The 19,906-nt window shown below is 45.9% G+C and overlaps 1 protein-coding gene, 1 long non-coding RNA gene and 2 other non-coding genes across 5 annotated transcripts in view; 1 reads left to right on the top strand and 3 right to left on the bottom strand.

Annotated features, from left to right (window-relative positions):
- The window catches only part of MYO5B (myosin VB), a 258,368-nt gene extending 254,937 nt beyond the window's left edge, over window positions 1–3,431 (top strand). For both annotated transcript variants that reach the window (XM_045850063.1, XM_045850061.1), the window contains 2 exons: window positions 1,263–1,343; window positions 3,096–3,431. In XM_045850063.1, coding sequence (XP_045706019.1) covers window positions 1,263–1,343; window positions 3,096–3,248 — 234 coding nt within the window. In that variant the 3' untranslated portion in view covers window positions 3,249–3,431. The remainder of the gene's footprint in view (window positions 1–1,262; window positions 1,344–3,095) is intronic.
- LOC123826135 lies at window positions 301–19,888 on the bottom strand. The gene is made up of 3 exons (XR_006787005.1): window positions 19,704–19,888; window positions 1,617–1,779; window positions 301–618 (listed from the first exon to the last, which is right to left on the bottom strand). It is a non-coding gene; the product is annotated as an uncharacterized LOC123826135 (long non-coding RNA).
- Window positions 19,123–19,206, bottom strand: LOC123826469. The gene has a single exon (XR_006787049.1). It is a non-coding gene; the product is annotated as a small Cajal body-specific RNA 18 (non-coding RNA).
- LOC123826477 lies at window positions 19,287–19,431 on the bottom strand. Its single transcript, XR_006787057.1, has one exon. It is a non-coding gene; the product is annotated as a small Cajal body-specific RNA 17 (non-coding RNA).
- Window positions 19,889–19,906: the final 18 nt, after the last annotated feature.

The following is a 19,906-nucleotide window of genomic DNA, read 5'->3' as shown; positions in this document are numbered from 1 at the left end:
GGGTGTGCACGTCCAGCCTTTCTGTACACCTAAAGATACAATTCTGAAGTTGCAGCCAAGGGAATGTCCCCAAATGAATCCAAGACCCCTGTGGTCAGTGAAATGAGAGGCCGCTGTTTTCCACCAACTTCCTCTGCTTCCTGCTGCTCACGTAGATAGGGCAGCAAACCCCGAAAACGTTTTAAACACTTACAATGAATTCTGGAATGTTTCTCGCCTAGAGAAATTTAAATTTAATATTTTTCAGAAATTGGCAGTATCAGCCATTTGGCATTAAATAAATTGCTTTTTTTACAGTTATTAATTTCATTATGGTCAGTTTTAATGTAGAATTTATTTATATTGTTTTAAATAAAGTCATGAAGCACCCAGGGGCATTTAAGTGTTCCTCTCCTTCCCCCTAGGATAAATAAATCGTATTTATCCTAGGACTTGGCCACAGAGGTATTACTTCTGTACGGAAAGATGAGTCCTGTCCACACACAGGGTGACCTTGACTTCCCTCCGGGGTGTGTGCCTGTTTAGAAATGGGCCGCCACAGATGGTCTCACAAAATGAGACCAGCACAGGAAATCAGACTTCCTAAATTACATCATGGGCCTTCTCCTTCTCCAGCACCTAAAGAACAACAAAAACCCAAACTCAGCATTGCAAAGTAGACAATTTCCCTACCTCTTCCACCAATTACTAAAAGATGAAAGACCAAACTCTTAAGAAAACTGCTTCCCTTCTACAAATGTACTGAAATTTTTCAAACTTTTATTCTCCCTTGGAAATACATTGTTTATCCAGAATGCATCTGGCAATGATTTGCATTTGGGCAGGCTACTTACACCAAATAAGATTAGGAATAAGATTATCCTCCAAATCAGAAAAAAAAATCTGTTCCTTAGTGATTTGGGGGGAGCCGTAGGAGGTAGGGAGGTGCAGTCAAACAAGACCTTCATCGTCTACGGTAAGATCCTCAGTACTCTCATGAAGAAACCTTTAAATGACCAGTAGATAACTGGCTGAGGATGTCAGGTTTCCTGAAACCCTCATTTTCTAAGCCTTAAAGCACAGGGGGCAGGGCAGGCAGGAGGCAGGGATGTGGGGGGAAGGCCCAGCTCAGCCAGGCAAGGCGGCGACCCGCCAGTCCACCTCTGAGCTGGGGTCCTGCCTGACGGGCTGGACTCTTGTGTCAGTATCATGTGGTCTTTAAAGTTCAAAGGCTCTCCTGTGTTCATTCTAGCTCTCTGCTGAACTTCTTTTTATTCCAACAGATTGTAAAAATTTTAAACCTTTATACTCCCTTGAATGAATTTGAAGAACGAGTGACAGTGGGCTTTATACGAACCATCCAGGTGAGTTTCGCCACCGGCAGTAACTGAACTGTGTACCCAGTGCAGCTAACCAAGCAAGCGGAGTATCAGCCCTACCCAGGAGTGGACCTAGAAATATTCTTTTAAGAGAACAATTTGAGCTCTTAAATCTTTTTTGTAAGAATTATAACATTTGCTCTTAGGAATATGCTTGAAAGAAATGGTATTTTAATCTGTATTAAGATGATGGGAATTTTTTACTTCAAGATGGGCTTCCTCGCGCCGAGCCCCAGGTGATTCTGGCTGAGTGCTGACCTCTAGCGCACCTGGAGCCGACCGCGTCTGCTCGGAGTCATGTCGGGGTTCTCTCAACAGTGAACACTTCTCCACTGTGGGTGGGGAGCACCTTGAGACATAATGCTTCCTCGAGTTTTTAAACAAGCAGCCTCTACAGCCGGTGAACTGATGGCAACACAAACTATAAGGATAAAAAGAAATGGGGGGAAGCAATCAGGGCAGGAAAAGGGGAAAGGAACAAAGGGATTTTAGCGGGGTGTGTAGGGAGAGAACAGAAGGTAGAGGCTAAAGGTCAAGGGAGGAGGCCAAGTCAGATCAAAGGCTGCTCCTTCAAGTGCAGTGGGAGAGACGTGGTCAGTGGGTGCAGTGAGACAGGAGAGGTCCAGGCCGCAGGGAGCAGCAGGCAGAGACTTGCCCCCATGGACACCTCAACAGGCAGGGGCATCAAGAGAGAGGGTCCGGGGGTCAGGGTGCACGGACGGTCAACTGCTGAAAGGGGAGGCAGTTTGGTGACAGAAAAGAAGCCACTGAAATGTCCGACCCACTACTGATTTTTACAGTTTACACAAAGCAAAGTACAAGTTTAGGAAGTCTTGACTGTTTTCAATGTAACTGCTTAAAAATTGGCGAGGGTGCTGTTTACAAGGACAGAATTCAGACCAGAGGTGACAGGATACTCGTCAAGTCCAAGTTCAGGTTTGAACTAAGAGCAGAGGAGAAAGGTAATGGAGGTTGACCAGACAGTTGCTGAAAACACCAGAGTCAGATTCTGAGTCTTCCTCAGCAGTCAGTCTCACACACGGCAATTCGACCAAATTGTTTTGGTTTTCCAACTATAGCTTCATGTTTGACTGCTCCCCAGACAGTGCGCAGGGGAAAGGGCGGAGCAGTCCGTGCGCCCTTGTGCCTCTGCACAGACCTCACGGAGGGTGACTACACATTGTCATCAGAGCAAGCCACCTGCTTGGGGGCACGGGCCGGATATGTTGGCCTGGAAGATCTTTTCCACCCTCTTACTTTCCATCTCTTGGGTCTCTAAAGTGAGACTTCGTGGGTAGCGTATAGCTGGCCTGCATTTCTTTGTTTCGCTCTGCCACCCTGTCATTTCCTGCGACATCGCTCGCCCCACTGCATCTCCCAGGTGAGGAGAGTGAGGCGCAGGAGGGGCAGGCACTCGCCCAGGGCCCCTGCCCTCAGCGTCACAGCCTCAACCGCTCTAACGCGCTGCCTCGCCACGAGTTCCACCTGAAATGTATTTTCTCTACTCTCTTAGATGGAAAACTTTTTAAAGAATGCTAAAATTAGGAGGGAGGTTAGTCATCTGACCCCCAACAAGCCTAAACCAGGGAATACCTCGGGGAGAGGGAAGGCCACCTTCCCCTGCAGCCCCACCAGTTAGCAGGGCCATTTCCCTGGGAGCCGCTTCCCTGGGTTTCCCTGCACAGGCCCGCGGTGGGTGGGTGCGTGCGTGTCTCACAGGCCCTGTGCTCCCCACAGGCCCAGCTCCAGGAGCGGAGCGACGCCCAGCAGCTGCTGTTGGACTACAAGCACATGTTCCCTGTCCTGTTCCCCTTCAACCCGTCCTCGCTGACCATGGACTCCATCCACATCCCAGCGTGTCTCAACCTGGAGTTCCTCAACGAAGTCTGAAGACGCACGGCTCCAGCCTGGGCCCAGCTGCCAGGGAGAGCGAGGAGGGGGCACACAGGGAAGCCCGTGACAGCGGGTCGGATTGGAGAGCGAGGGGATGGGCGGAGTGCTGGCCTGTACAGAATAAGACATCTGCCACTATTTTTTGTACCTACTGCTCAGAATAAAAACACTTGAAATGTGGTTTAAGTATGATTTCAGTATACAGAAATGCACATCCTAGTCCCCACCACCAGGCAGTCCCCATGACCATGGAAGAGGTGCCAGCCTGTAGAATGGGAGCTGTCTAGTTTTGATCCAAGGAATATACAGAGTGAAGTATGAAAACATGGGAGTCACATAAGTTGCATTCAGAGGACCTTTAACAAACGATGGTGCTAAAAACCATGACACTACCATATAGTGTGACAACTCCCAGGCCAACAAACTATAGGTGTGAATGAGTGTGTGGGGAAATGTCTTCAGAAGGAGACACTGGCCTGGGCCTTCTGAGACACTGCCCGCACGTATTTTTAATGCCTGGTGACGCAGAGGCAATGCTCTAACTGACCTCCTGCCCAGACAGTCTGAGTACTGGTTCCTGAAGCAAGATTAGATGGAGCAGTTCCCAATATGCTCAAACCCTTTTGTGTAGTCGTGAGTGTTCTGGAAAAAAAGCTGCTGTCCCAAATGAAAAAAATGTGAGCAAGAAACTGTCTCCAGCACTAGTCCACATATTTACCTGAGTCAACAGAAATCTGTGTAAGTTCCAACTTAGAAAGGAATGATTCTAGTTTTATTCACAGATTAAAAACCAAACAAGTCAGCATAAAAGCCTTTAATTCCTTAAAGCCATTAAAACTCCAATAAAAACATCACATAATGCCCTGGTGAGTCAAGCTAACCAAAACAATTAGGAAAACAAACCATCTTGAGAATCAGATTATTTGAAAAACCTTTCTGAAACAGAGTTCAGGGATTAAGTTACTGTCTGAAAGGTTGTGGTTTTGTGTGTGTATTTTTAATGAAAGAATAACTTATGTCAACTTTCCCTTTTGTTATTTTCAACATTTCTCAAATTCACATAAAAATCATAAGTATCTCTGCTTTGAAATAAAAATTAAGAGTATTTGGTGACAATATTACAACAGATTTTAGATGTTTGCTGCTTTATTTTTTAAGGCCCACCCAAGGATATGTTTATTGATTTTAGAGAGGAATGGGAAGAAAGAGAAACATCAATCAGTTGCCTCCATATGTGCTCCGACCAGGGATCAAACCCACAACCTAGGTATGTGTCCTGACCAGGAATCAAACCTGCAACCTTTTGGTGTACAGGATGATGCTCCAACCAACTGAGCCACCTGACCTGGCTGTATGTTTGCTGCTTTCACAAATGTTTCTTCATCTCTTCAGAAGCAGGCATTTGATTAGAAGACCCTACATATTCTTTACACACAATTTCTACTGTTTTTCCATACTTCCGGTAGGTAACAGCATGCTGTTTCCATGACATGAACAGATGGTGTTTGTAAATCATTAAGCCTCCCTCTGTATTGAGTCAAGATAAGATTTCTCCGTGAATGACACACAGAACACCCTGCACATGCACACCACCTTCTTTGACACAGCCACTCAACAGGCTCTTAGAAACACAACGCGCTCCCTGAACAATCGTGTGCGCTCTGCTCCCACAGCCAGCTTCCTTGGTTATTTCCCTTACCCACTGGGCAGAAAAAGGCACAACAGCTGGGCAAAGACTGCTGCCCACAACGCCCACATCTGTCGTCAGCGGTGCCCCCTCTCCCGCCACACTAACCACTCCAGCTTCTCTCAGAGTCCGTCCAGAGCCTTGCTTCCTTTTGCACTTAGTTACACAATCCAACATCCAGGACACACCCCTTCAATCCACACACTGACTGTGGAAGGCCAGTCTAAAGCTGGTTGGCTCTGTGGCTCCCTCTTTTCAAAGTTGTTTATAAAGTATACCTTACTTTTTGCTGCACTGTAGTTCAAAACTGAGTCTCTCATGTAAGGACTGTTGTAATCTTCAGGATAACCAAACATGCCCTGGTAGAGTGTGCACGAGTTTGGAAGCAGTGATTCCATATGCGAAACAGCTCGCTGCCCTTCCACGCTATCTGATCCCCTCCTCCTTTCGACCTCTTTGGGGCACTGCCTCTCTGCTGCCACTGGTTAATCACTAGGTGCTGAGGACCCACTGAATGAAAGCTGGGCAACTAGAATAAATGGGGAGAAACTTATGAATAGCCCTCTACTTAGCCTAAGAGATGGCCGATTTGGTTCTCTTGCTCCAAAATATAAAGGTATTTCACTGGAGATACTTAATTTACATATACTTATAGACCACTAGCTGGCTACTTACTGTTTACATCTGCCCTATCTAACTTTACATCTGCCCTATCTAACTTAACACTTAGAGACTGGAAGACACATTTACAGGGAAACTTTAATAACCCTTTGTTAGCACTTGTATTTTCTGCGTTTTTAAGTCAGTTCAACTCAAACTTCTTCCAACTTCATGAAATCAATAATGATTTTTTATTTAAGTAACTTAATTCAACATAAAGGTTTAAACTCTGCTTTAGATATCTACCTTTATTTTTAATATGTATTATTCAGTTGACACCTTCTCGGTATGTGCCTTTAGCAGTTAGTAAGATAACTGACTTATCACTTATTTCTCTGACCTAAGTCTTGCTTGACGTAACATCATGGTGGAGTTTTGTCTTTTGAAAATCAGAAGCATTTTAAAGATTACTTAATGAAAAACAATTTATGTTCTAAGTATGATGTGGGACCCGCCTGTTTCCCTGCAGCATGTGTGGTACATTCATAATTGTTGCCGAAGCGGACAAGCATGTCATGAACACGCATGCTCCCTGTGCCCGCACGCCTGCGGGCAGGCGCGGTGACGGCACTTGGCAAGCAAGTGAGACCCGAGGAAAGCAGACTTTTCCCCTTTCCGTGGAGCATGTCAATAGGAGTCTCTTCTCAAATATCTCCTTAGAACCTTAAATACTGCACTAAGGCTATAGTGACCAGTAAGTTAGAGTCCATTTCTTTGGCATATGGTAAATTTAATTTTTTTCATGCAATTGACCTAATTCTGAGGCAGCAAGAGTGTCCTGCATCGACACCCTTGTGTAATGCCTGTACGACTACTAAGGAGTTATTAAAATGGGGCAGGGCCCTGTAGTTTTTCCTCTAGAATATTTCTCTGCAGACAGTTTCCCTAATTTGCTGCATGAGCCAAATGGCCTTCATTCACTTGTTATACACACTGGTGCCATGATTAAAGAAGTAGAAGGTATTAGAAAAATAGAGGTATTAGGAAAAAAAGATGCCAAGGACAATAAAACATGACTTGAAACATAAGAAGACTTAAAAGATAAAACATAAGAAAACTTTTTATCTTCTTATAAAGGTCTTCAGATACGAAAGACTATTTTTCCTTGAAAGTATTCTAACTCTAATAGAGGGGACTGATCAGAAAGGAATGGAAGTACTTCTACAGTGGTGCTGTTGGAGAATGACCCGGGTCTGGCTGTGACACTGTGCCGCTGGGTGACATCTAGATGGACCGCCACTCTGCAGGGGTGCATGTGTTGAGGGGTGAACCTAACATTGTACAAGAAACACTAACAAATATTTGTCCATTTTGTACAAGTCTGTAAACTACACCATTTGTTTATAGAAAAATACTTGTACTGATCACTATAATAGTCACCTATGGAGAGAACTTTCTGGAAATAAATACTTTTGAATAAAGTGCTATGATAAATTTAAATGTAATTTAAAACTCTGTAGCTACACATTAGCTGAAAAGGTTATTTTTTCATGCTTTCTTGAGAAACATTCTGGGACCTGTATTCCAACACGCATCATGATCTCTTAAACCAGAGGCTGGCAAACTACAGCCTGCAAACGTTGCAGAGGAGGTCACAGTCCCTAGAAGATAACAAGACTTATGGAGAAATTACTTTAAAGCTAAAGAGTTCAAACAAGGCAGTTTGGGTGCAGGAAAAGAGTTATATGTATAACTTTGCCTGTGGTAAAAATGACATTGGAAATCAGTGGGAAAATATTTACAAGATCCGTGTGGAAGAACTTATAAAATATAAGTGAAAAATGATGACACAGAAATATTGGAGAAATATTTCATGGGTGAGAAGACTAATTTGCTGCATTATGCCACAAAAATGTCAATTGTCCCAAAGTTAACATGTAAGTTAAAAATCAAAATCTCACCATAGCTTTTTGGTGAAAATTGACAAAGTAATTCTAAGATTTATTTGAAAGAGCAACAGACCAAGGATCAGGAAGATCCTCCTTCTTAAGAGGAGGGAAAACTTCCCCTAACAGCTATCTAAAACTTTAGTAATTAAGGTGGATAGAATCAGCAGAGAGAGAAAAACTGACCGGTGGGACAGAATAGAAAGCCTAGAATCTGAACATCAATGTGGGAAACATGGGTAAACTGTGTATTCTCTAAAGGAACACACACCAAAAGCACCTGGAAATCTTATTTAAAACGCACGTAACCAGCCCTATGTATAGAATGAGACATCTCCAGAGACGGTGCCTTTAAACACCTATCATTAGGGTCCACTAGCGGAGTATTTTCTGATACACAGGAAATGTTCACGATGTGGCAGTCAGTGAAAAGTTTCCTCTGTATTCCAACGCCCAACCTCAGGATGGACGCACCCCTTCTCTGGGTGGCTGATGGGAGACAGCCTCTCTGCAGGAAAGCCTTTACCTCATGCCTGGGGAGGTCGAGGCTTATCCTCAAGACCTCAACGGAAGCTTCTGGTCAAGTTGACAGCGTAGGTACATGTGCTCTCAGAACCTCTCGCATCCTCTCACAACCACATCAAAATTACAGAACCACCATTATTCGGAACCGCCTGAAATCGAGCTGAACGGAAGTCCTGTAACTAAAGCTAGGAAGAAGGTACCTCTGCCCTTGCCAGGTGGCTGGTTGGAGCGTCAGCCCATATACTGAAAGGTCATGCATTCAATTCCTGGTCAAGGCACATACCTAGGTTGCAGGTTTGATCCCTAGTCGGGGCACGGAAGGGAGGCAACTGATCGATGTTTCTCCCTCACATTGATTTTTTTTTCCCTCTTTCTTCCTTCCTCTCTCTCTACAAGCAATAAAAATATATCCGTGGGTGAGAATTTAAAAAGAACAGGGAAGAAAGAAGGAGGAGGAAGGGGAAGAAAGTGGCACCCTGAAACTGGTAGGAGGGGCAGAGACACTGAACAAGCTGATTTCACACCCTGTGTGTCGGTTAAATATTTGTAGGATATCTTGGCTGTGGAGGTCCCCCCTGAGGAGTAAGGGGTCGCAGCCCCACACCAGGGTCCCCAGCCCAGAGTTCCAGTGTCAGGAAGAGAAGTCCACATAACATCTGGCTGTAAAAACCAGCGGGGACTGCAGCTGAGTGAGACAGGGCTTTTGGAGTCCCAGACATTCCTCTTAAAGGGCCGGCACACAGATTTACTCACTCCCTCTGAACTCCAGCATTGAGGCAACAGCTCAAAAGGCACCAGAGACATATGGAGAGAAACTGAATTGTCTGGTTTCAGGGAGAGAGCCAGAAGGGTATAGCTTTATCCCAGACAGAATGCCGGCAGAAGCTAGTGTTCCTTTGCGGAGCCCTCCACAGAGCCGGCAGGTGGGCACCGTATCTGAGTCTGCATCAACCTAGCTAACACTGTTCACTCTGCCCTGGTGATTCCCTGAGACCCCGTCCCACCCAAGCCATTTCCAGTGACTTCCAAACAAATGGCTTGTCTCAGCTCATGCTTCATCCTTTCCTAAAATCTCTCAAAGGTTCACAAACCCCAAACAAGCAGCATTTGCCCTCAGGGTGCCCTGTACCTCTTGCTAAGTGGCCCCAGGCCTGGCATGAGCAGTAGCCAGCCTCGGTTCACAGCCCAGCATGATCTTCAGATCACTCTGTAGCTCATGCTGGGTGGCCCTGGGCAGGGCAGAGGCAGTGGCTGACCTTGACCTGTCCCTCCCAGGAGGCCCCAGAGCCAGTGTACCTGGTGGTCAGCCTCAGACCCTGCTGAAACACCACCCAACCACCTCAGGAGCTGAACTCATCGGCACCAGAGCCCTACCGAGGTAAGTCCTCCTCTGTGGGGTCAGCCCCGTGCACAACAGCTCCTCCTCTGTAGTCACCCCCAGTCCTTGCAGCCCATCAGCCTGGGGGTAAACCCTTCCCACTGAGGAGCCGACAGCAGTCAAGGCTCAACTACAATAGGAGAGCGTACACAGCCCTCACAGGGCTCTGGTGACAGTGCAGTCTGCCTACTGGGCCCTACAGGACACCTACTACATAAGGCCATTCTTCCAAGACTGGGAGACGGCTCTACCCAATACATAGAAATAAACACAAGGAGACAGCCAAAATGAGAGACAAAGAAACATGTCCCCAATAAAAGAATAGAACAAAACCCCATAAAAAAAAAACTAAATAAAATGAAGACAAGAAATCTACCAGATGCACAGCTCAAAGCACTGGATATAAGGATCCTCAGTAAGCTTAGGGGAAGAGTAGGTGAACTTAGTAAGAATTTCAGCAAAGAGGAAACATAAAACGAGATAGAAAGCACTAAAGCAAAAAGGCATGCATCCATATGTTCACTGCAGCACTATTTACAATAGCCAAGATATGGAAGCAACCTAAGTGTCCGTTAACAGATGAATGGATAAACAGGAAGTGGCACATATACATATACAATGGAATGTGACTCGGCCATGAGAGAGAGGAATGTGACTCGGCCATAAGAGAGAGAGAGAGAGAGAGAGAGAGAGAGAGAATATGAAATGTTGCCATCTACAGCATGGATGGACCTTAAGACAGAGCCTTGTGTTGAATGAAATAAGTCAAAGACAAATAACATGATTTCACTTATATGCGGAATCTAGAAAACAAAATAAGCAAACAAGCAGACCAGAAACAGACTCAAAGTTACAGAGAACATTTTGACAGTTGCCAGATGAGAAAAGAGGGTCAGGAGAGTGGGTAAAAAAGGTGAGGAGATTAAGAAATACAAACTGGCACTGGCTGGTGTGCTCAGCTGGCTGCGGGCCAGGACCCAGACGGCAGCGTGCAAGAGGCAACTGACAGACGTTTCTCCCCTTCTCCTTTTCCCTCCCTTCCTCTCTCTCTGAAAATAAATGAATAGAATCTTTAAAAAAAAAAAAACAAAGTAAAAACTGGAGTTACAGATTAGGACGTAAAGTACAGCACAGGGACTATAGTGAATACCCACTACGTATGGTGTCAGACGGGCACCAGATTTACTGGGGTGATCATAAGTTATACAAATGTCTAATCACTGGGTTGTACACCTGAAACTAACATATTGTGTCAATTGTAACTAAAAAATAAAAATTTAAAAAAACCCTCAACAGTAAAACTATGTCTGCAAAAAGCCAACTTTCATACAAAACACACTCATCTGGAAAGAGCGGAGAAAGAACGCGGCAGCCCGACCACGGCCAGGAGCTGACACAGAGCTGGGCCTGGGTGGCAGTGGGACCCTGTGCGGTGCTGGCAGCTGGGCTGTGGTGTCCTTGTGCACAGTCTTCCAAACCAACGCCACCCGGGTCACTCCGTGACCATGATGAGACAACACAAGGCCACTTTCTAGTTTTGCCTGAGCACAAAGACAAGACCACTGTACACACCATATGATCCCCAAACACCCCTCTCCCGGGGCATGGGAGTGACTGTGGTGCCCTCACCAGGGGCAGCTGCGGTGTAGCTCCCATCTGCCCTCCCCCTGGGGAGACTCATACTGAAACACCCGACCAAAGGCTTGTTCCTGCTTCCAAACGGCACTCCATCCAGAGTGAACCCCTGCTTCTCTGGACTCTCCCCAAATCACCCAATCAAACCCCCAACTCCTAACGCCTTGTCACTGAGATGCTCCTCACTTCCCCAAGGTTTAGCTGTGGTGCTGGATATCTCTGGTGTCGGAACTTGTTCAAACACAGGTGTGTTCCCGAAAGTGTCTGGCTGGGGGCATCCATGCAATGTTTCTTTTCTAATCAATGTTAGCATTTTATAGAGTGAACTTAGAACAAGGAGACAGGAGATTTCCCTAAGATTATATTACTAAGTGAAATTGAAAGCCTCAGTAAAAATACAGACACTACACTTACTTTCAAACAGGCGGAGGAGAAAAGCACAGAAACATACCTAAGTTTGTGATAACGTCTTAAGCTACTGGGAGGGAACACAAGAAAACTTGGGGTAAATTTAAAATGAGGAAGTTTGGGGGATCAGTGGGTTACCTTTAATTTCTGATGTGCTTGTCTGGCAACATGAACTCTCCAAAGAGTGGGAATTTGTTGTAAAGACAAAACCATACCCAAGCTAACAATTACCTTTCAATTAACAAAAACTGGAGTTATTACAAAGTGGTTAGATTAACAGTAAACACATACATAACTTTCCAAACTGCTCAAGATTAGCAAACCCATCTATCTGATCCAAATTCATACACTCATTTAAAAAAAGCTGTCCTAGCTCCTACTGACTTCACCTGCTTTCCCGTTTCCATCACTGAAACTTTTAAAGCCACTGCTGACGAAGCTGCCGTCAGTTGTGAATGTTATGGGACGTTTGAGCATTAGGAAAATTATCTGGAAAACGTGGGAGATAAGGCTGAGCCTAGATAGTTCTGAAATTCTAATGAAATTTTCTTTTTTAATTTTCTTTATCTTAGCAGGTTTTTTTTTAATCCTCACTCGAGGACATGATTATTGATTTTAAAGAGAGGGGAAGGGAGGAAGGCAGAGAGAGAAAAACATTGATCAATGCCTTTCATATGAGCCTCGTCCAGGGACCAAGCCTGCAACCCAAGCACGTGCCCTGACTGGGAATTGAACCTGTGACCTTGTTTACAAAATGACACTCCAACCAACAGCCACACCAACCATGGTCCAAATGAAATCTTAACAGTTGTAATTTGCAGGTTTGTAATGGAGTCATTGATTTCCAGTCTTATGCTAATGCTACTCCTCTTCCCCTACCCCTCAAAAAATAAGTCCAGACAGAAATGATAATAAAGGAGTTCTAAAAATGCTGAGCGCTAAATTTCTAAGAGTAGAACAACAATTCTAGATCTCATGAAGGTCCATGTCTAGACCAAAAAAATTACAAAATTACTAATTTTGATATATGTGTTGGGTTGTACAGGGTGTTCCTGGTTATATAAACATGAAAGGACTACATATTTTAGAAAATAATGTCAGTCATGGGATGTGGAGTACAGCACAGAGAATACAGTCAATACTGTGACAACTAGGTATGGCGCCAGGTGGTACTTGAAATACGGGACACCAAGTACTGATTGCCTAACCACTGTGCAGTACACCTGAAACTAATGCAAATTACATAATGCAACACAGTTTACTGGACGTCAACTATAATTGAATTAAAAAAGTAAACAGTTTCTAATACAAAAAAATAAAATAAACCCTGACCCCTGTGGCCCAGCTGGAAGGAGGCTACAGGTTTGTTCCAGTTCAGGACACGGGCCTGGTGTGCCAGGTTCGGCCCCTGGACGGGGCGCACACACGGGAAGCAACCGATCGATGTTTCTCTTCCTTTCTCCCTCCCTTCCCCTCTCTTTAAAAATAAATAAAATCTTTTAAAAAACGAGGAAAAAGTAAAAACAGGAGCTCACCATAGTAGCCCCATTCTACATAGCTACAGAGAGTTCCCGCTGGTTCTGCGTCTGCTGGAAGCTACGCTGGGACGGTTCAGAGCAGGGGGACCGGCCACGCGGTCCCGGCTGCAGCCGCTGATGACCCTAGGAGGCTGTCGTGCTGGCTGCTGCCAGGCTGTGAGGACTTTAAACAACCGCAAGATTCAAGAGTGACGTCCGACTCAGAAACATGATGTTGTTCCCTCCACCACTGCATCTCACATTCAGGCACAATTCACTTCACGCACAGGATGGGGCAGAAGTAGTTCACACGGGGACCACAGTTGTTCACACGGGAAGGAATACAATAACTAAGGAGTTAATACCAGAATAAACTCTGTTTCCTGCACACAATTGTAAACCTACTTTTGCCGACTCCCGCGTGTTCTCTAAATTTTATTTTCATTACAAAACACACAGCTGACCAGCTGAGGCTCATTGGGTGTCAGCCTGATGAAAAGACGGGTTGATTTTGACTCACCTAATGGCTTCTGCTGTGGTTTCAACTTTACTCTAAGTAGCTATTGTTCAATGCCACAAATATTTATAGATCACCTCCTGTGGGCCAGGCACTGCACCCACTGGCAGCATTTTTAATTTCTCTAGTTTACATTCATTTTTAATAAGTATTAACACTGAATTCAGTAACAAATCTGAGCAAAGGCACAGACACTACTGTGCATCCAGTGAGAAGACACTGCTAAGGATGGACTCGATTGGCAGGTGTTGCCCAAAGGCCAGAGCTCCCAATTCTCAATCACGAAAGCCCACATACATCACAGCGATTTAAAGGGGGCAGCATGCAACGCGGTGGGAAGCAGGCTGTATGAAACCCCACCATGTAATTACTCACAAAGGCCTTTGTGGCCGACATTGATGGGCACCTACACAACAGTCTCTTCCAGCTTCTACCCTTCCTGGCAGAGTCCACTTTCTAAGACAGAAGCTGAAAAGGCCCAATATGTGTTTCTCCAGCCACTTCTGCCACTGTGAGTGGGCATGCAACTCCACCCTGACCAATGAAACAGGAGGAAAAGACTGTTCTTGATAAAGCAACATGAGGAGGTTCAAGACTATGGCAGTGTAGGAGGGCAGGGGGCATTTCCTCCTGAGAGAAAGCTGAAGGCTGACTGAACAGCCTCTGCACAACAAAGGAAAAACTGGAGGAGCAGGCTGGGACAGCTGAGAGCTCTGGGGATGTGTGGGGGCTCCCCAGGATTGGCGGAGACGGTGAGCACTATTTACCTTCTCCCTCAATGGGGTGGGGGTGGGCTCCACCCCGAGGCTCTGGCCTACCTGCAAGATTGTGGTAGAGCTTTCCCAGCCAAACCGTCCGCAGCCCGTTCTGGCCCAAACACAGGACAAACACAGGGCTGAGTCAACAGGGCATCACAGGACGTAACAGGTCCCCCTGCCTAGAGCCACTCCAGCCCAGCAAAGCTGGCACCCCGGGCACAGCAAGCACCAGCCTGGCTCGGGCAGCCCTGCCAAAGCTGCCTGGTGCGCACAGTGTACACAGAGGTCACTTCTACACAAGCCCACATTTTCAAGACTAAGAGAGCTATTTTGTCTAATTCATACAAACAAATGTGGAATGTCAAACATGATGAAAGACAGGATATCTCTCAAATGAAGGAACAAGAAAAATCCCCAGAAAATAACCCCAACGAAACAAAGATGTGTAATTTGCCAGAAAGAGAATTCAAAGAAATGGTCATAAAGATGCTCACCAACAAAGGTCAGTCATTACCTTAACTGAGCCCGTCTGATGCCTTTTTGCACCTATGGTAACATACCTTTGGAATGTCAATTTTCTCCTTCTGGACCCCTCAAGGCCCAGGCACTGCACCAGGGGGAGACCATGAATCCCCTCATTGCTGTTGTCAGGTTGGTTGTTAACTACCCTATTCCCACCTGAACACAGGATGTGTCTATTGTTATACCCTTTATCCAATCGCAGAGGTTCCCCCACCCTTGCTTTCTCCCACCTCCTAAGCTATTATCGATGGATTTGATGTAACCCCTCTCTGCCTCCTCTTTCGATGGTAATGTATAAAATAAGGTGCCGTTCTTGGGAGCATTTCTCAATTTCGTTGAGATTTTGCTTCCCCACAATTGTCAGTTTGGCTCAAATAAACTCACCAAAAATGCTCTACAGGTTCCAATGTTTTCTATGTTGACAAACCCACTCGTAGTTCTGGGCTAATGTTACAGACAAGACCGTTCGATCACCCCTAGTGTTTGCTGCGTGCCTTGCCCACAAAACTTCTGGTCCGTTCTGAGAATCTAAGTCTCAAATCCCAACAGAGCAATTTTCTAGATTTGAAGCCTTGGAAGTTCTTTGGTTTCTCCGGGTCTACGCTTCCCCACTTACAAAATGAGAAAGGAAAATCTAGTCATGGGGCTGCAGAATGTCCCTCAGTTCAGATTCACAAATTACACACCTGTGTATGTTAAGTGCCTGACACAATGCTGGGCACAGTGTCCAAAAATGGTAGCTATTATTTTATTATTATTCCCTGTTCATCATCCAGAAGATGCAGGTGAAAAAAGATCACCATCAAGTATATGGTAAGCTTTGATCCACTTAAATTCCAAATTCCATTGATTATATACACTTGTGAAAAAGGAGCACGCATATATTTTAAGGGTTAATGACCCTCAGAACTTATGTACTGAATTGACTGCCAAAGTTCAGGGTTCACTCAAAGCAACAGAAAGAAAAAAAAGTAAACCAGCAGGTCAAATTACAAGAGACGGTGAGAAAAACAGAACAGTGACCGACTGGGAGGTGGAGGGTGGGCAAGATATGAACAAATTTTCTGTATGACGGACATGTTCTAATTATAGTTTGATAACCAGTGGTTTGGGTTACAAGAGTGTATACATTTGACTGCCGGCCAGGATGGCGGCATAGGCAGACATGGTTCACACAACCAAATCAAAATTACAACTAAAATACAGAACAGCCAACACATAGAAGTGTCAGAAATCGCGATGAATGGAAATCTGTCAACTATAGAATTAAAGACACCACACCCATCCAGACTGATAGGAGGGGCGCAGATGTGGAATAGGCTGGTCCCACACCTACGTGTGGTGGATAAAAATATGGAAGGGAATATCATGGGAGTGAGGAGTCCCAGCCCCACACCAGGCCCCCCAGCCAGGGTTCTGGTGACAGGAAGATAAGTCCCCACAACTTCTGGCTGCAAAAACCAGTAGGGATTGAGTCAGTGGAAACTTCAGGAGCCCCAAACAGTTCTCAAAGAACGCATATACCGACTCACCTACTCAAACTCACTCTGTGCTCCAGGACGGGGGCAGCAGCTTGAAAGGCACCAGTAGCATACTGGGAGAAACTGAAGAGTCTGACATACAGGTGAGCAGAGGCCATTGTCCCTTCTCTGAATCCTCCCCACATGGGGCCACAAAGCCAGCAAGCTGATACCATATGTGAGACTCCATCAACCTCATTAACACTGTTTGATCCACCTTGGAGACCCCCAGAGACTGCCCCACCCAACTTAAGGGCCCACCTAAGCTGCTTTTCCTTCTGAAAAGTGTATGAAAAGACCATGCCGGTCTTGGCTCATACAGCACAACTTCCTAAACCCTCTCAAACAAGCAACAGCTGGCCTCAGTGAGCCCCAGGCCTGGCACCAGCAGCAGCAGCCCAGAATTCACAGCTTGACTTTGCCTGGGAATCTCCAAGCCCAGCACAAGTAGCAGCCATCTCAGATTGCTTTATGGCTCAGGCAGGGTGGTCTCAGGCAGAACGTAGGTAGTGGCTGACCTTGGCCTACACCACCCGGGAAACTCCAGGGGCAGTGTGCCCAGTGGACAACTACAGACCATGTTGGAGCACCACCACCCTGCCCCTGCACAGCTGATCCTCCAGGGGGGGCAGAGGCTGATGGTTAAGTTGTCACAGCCAATCCTTGCAGTTGATTGGCCTGAGTAAATCCCTCCCATTAATCTGCCAACAGCAACCAAGGCTCAACTACAAGAGGAGAGGGTACTCAGCCCACACAAGGGGCTCACCTCGAGTACCCAGCTTGGGTGGTAGGGGAGGCTGTGCCACTGGACCCTACAGGTCACCTACTACATTAGGCCACACTACCAAGACATGGAGTAAAAGCAGGTCTACCTAATACACAGAAACAAACACAGGGAGGATGCCAAAATGAGAAGACAAAGAAACATGGCCCAAATGAAAGAACAGATTAAAACTCCAGAAAAAGAGCTAAACAAAATGGAGATATGCAATCTATCAGATGCAGAGTTCAAAAGACTGGTTGTAAGAATGCTCAAGGAACTTAGTGAGGACCTCAACAGCATAAAAAAGATCCAGGCAGAAACAAAGGCAGATACAATAATTGAAATAAAGAACAATTTACAGGGAAACGACAGTAGAGTGGATGAAGCCAAGAATAAAGTCGATGATTTGGAACATCAGGAAGCAAAAACCACCAATCAGAACAAGAAAACAAATTTTTTTAAATGACACCGATAGTATAAGCCGCCTCTGGGGCAACTTCAAATGGTCCAACATTCATATCATAAGGGTGCCAGAAGGAGAAGAGAAAGAATAAGAAATTGGAAATCTATTTGAGAAAAATAATGAAAGAAAAATTTCTTAATTTGGTGAAGAGACATGCAAAACCAGGAAGCACAGAGTCCCAAACAAAATGGATGCAAAGAGGCCCACTCCAGGATACACCATATTAAAACGACAAAGGTTAAAGATAAAAAGAGAATCTTAAAAGCAGCAAAAGAAAAGCAGTTTCCTACACCGAAACTCCCCTAAGCCTGTCAGCTGATTTCTCAAAAAACAAACAAAAAAAAACAAAAACCTCTGCAGACTAGAAGGAACCGGCAAGAAGTATTCAAAGTCATGAAAAGCAGGGACCTACAGCCACGACTGCTCTATCCAGCAAAGCTATCATTTAGAATAGAGGGGCAGATAAAGAGTTTCCTAGACAAAAAAAACCTAAAGGAGTTCATCATCACTAAACCATTATTATATGCAGAATAACAGGACTTAAGAAAAAGATCAAAACTATGAAAAATAAAATGGCAATAAATACATTATCTATCAACAATTGAATCTAAAAAACCAAACTAAGCAAACAAGAACAGAGACAGAATCATGGATACGGAGAACATTTTGATGGTTGCCAGGTGGGAGGGGGCTGTGGGGGAATGGGTGAGGAGGTGAGGGGATTAAGAAGTACAAACAGGTAGTTACACAACAGCCATGTGGACATAAAGTACTGTATAGGAAATGAAGTTGCCAAAGAACTTACATGCATGACCCATGGATAAGAACAATGGTGTGGAGATTGCCTGAGGGAGTGGGGCTGCGGGAGTGGGGCAAAGGGGGAAAAAATCAGGACAACTGTAATAGTATAATGAATAAAATACAATTTTAAAAAGTGTATACATTAAGCCCTGGCTGGCGTAGCTCAGTGGATTGAGCGCGGGCTGCGAACCAAAAGTGTCGCAGGTTCCATTCCCAGTCAGGGCACATGCCTAGGTTGCAGGCCATGGTCCCCAACAACCGCACATTGATGTTTCTCTCTCTCTCCTTCTCCCTCCCTTCCCTCTCTAAAAATAAATAAAAATAAAATCTTTTTAAAAAAGTGTATACATTTGCAAAACTCATCCGATTTAAGATTTGTACATTTGCTTGCGTGGGGATTTTTCCTAAAAAAAAAACAAAACTAAATAAATATTGACCTCTAGCGTGGGTGAATTGTACTAAGGTCTGCCTAAAAAAATAAGATGGTTTGATAGAACAGATAGGCGGATGTGACAGAGCAAACACGGCAGTGTTAACAGTTGTAGAATACAGGTGATGGGTGTGTGGGTGTTCCTTGTAAACATCTTTCTACTTTCTGTACGTTCAAAAGTTTTCATAATAAACAATAATGGAATCAGAAAACAAACACAGTGCGAGAGAGGGCCACCAAGGCGTTTGAAAAGCGGGGTTCCGGGACCGCATTCTCTGATGGCTCCCAGAAAACCTCAAAGCCTCCCAATCCCCTGAACTAAGCCCTGAGCAGCCCGGCTCTCCTCCAGCCCCGGCGACGCGGATCTCCCGCATCTCTGCTCCGGTCGCCTCCTGCTCGCCCGGTCTCAGTCTGTTCTCAAGAACACACTCCATCACCTGGTTTCCAGAACTCAGATTGCGCAGTGGTCTCGTCATCATCGACCAGGGCTCACAGTTACAGCGGAAGAGGCCTCCCTAAACGTCCCCCATCTCTAGCCTAACCCCTCGCTCATTTCATCTCCCCGCCCCCGGTTCCCCGGCCCCACTTCGCCAGGCGCGGTCTCATAATCCTTTTAGGCCCCGGGCAAGCGGCGCCGCCAGCCACAGGGCCCAATCATATAAGGAAAATACTGCGGGCTCATCCTGGGGGCCACAACCGGGACCCGGGGGCTCCCCTGCCCTACGACCCTCCCCTTACGGCATCCCTCCTACACCACCCTCCCCACCCCCACCCTGCAACCAACCGACCCTGGAGCCACTGGCCCTCGGCCCTTTGTCGGCTCAAAGGGCCGCCCACACGACTTCCGCTCTGCCCCCCACCCCGCCTCCGCCTCGCACTGCCGGCAGTACTGTGGCCGCCTGTCTAGTCCAACTTTTAATTCGCCGGCGTGATGGAGGGAAACGTTAATTAGCTGTTGTTGAAGGGTGGGGTGTTTACTTACAGAGGCCAAGGATAGGGTGGGTAGGGTAGAGTCAAATCATTCTCTCGCTTTGGAAACACGTAAAGCCTTTAAAAACGAGGATGTGAGGAGAAAAACCCACTCGCAAGGAGCGATCTTTTCTCCAAGACCCGTTTCCGGGGGCGGGGAGGCGTGCGTGTCAGTCCCGGGGTACCCGCACTGGCGCACGCGGCCTGCGGGGGGGG

Source organism: Phyllostomus hastatus, unplaced genomic scaffold, assembly GCF_019186645.2.
Source record: "Phyllostomus hastatus isolate PE091 unplaced genomic scaffold, TTU_PhHast_1.1 phas_contig_80, whole genome shotgun sequence".
NCBI lineage: Eukaryota > Metazoa > Chordata > Mammalia > Chiroptera > Phyllostomidae > Phyllostomus > Phyllostomus hastatus.
This window is presented reverse-complemented; position numbering and strand designations above follow the sequence as displayed.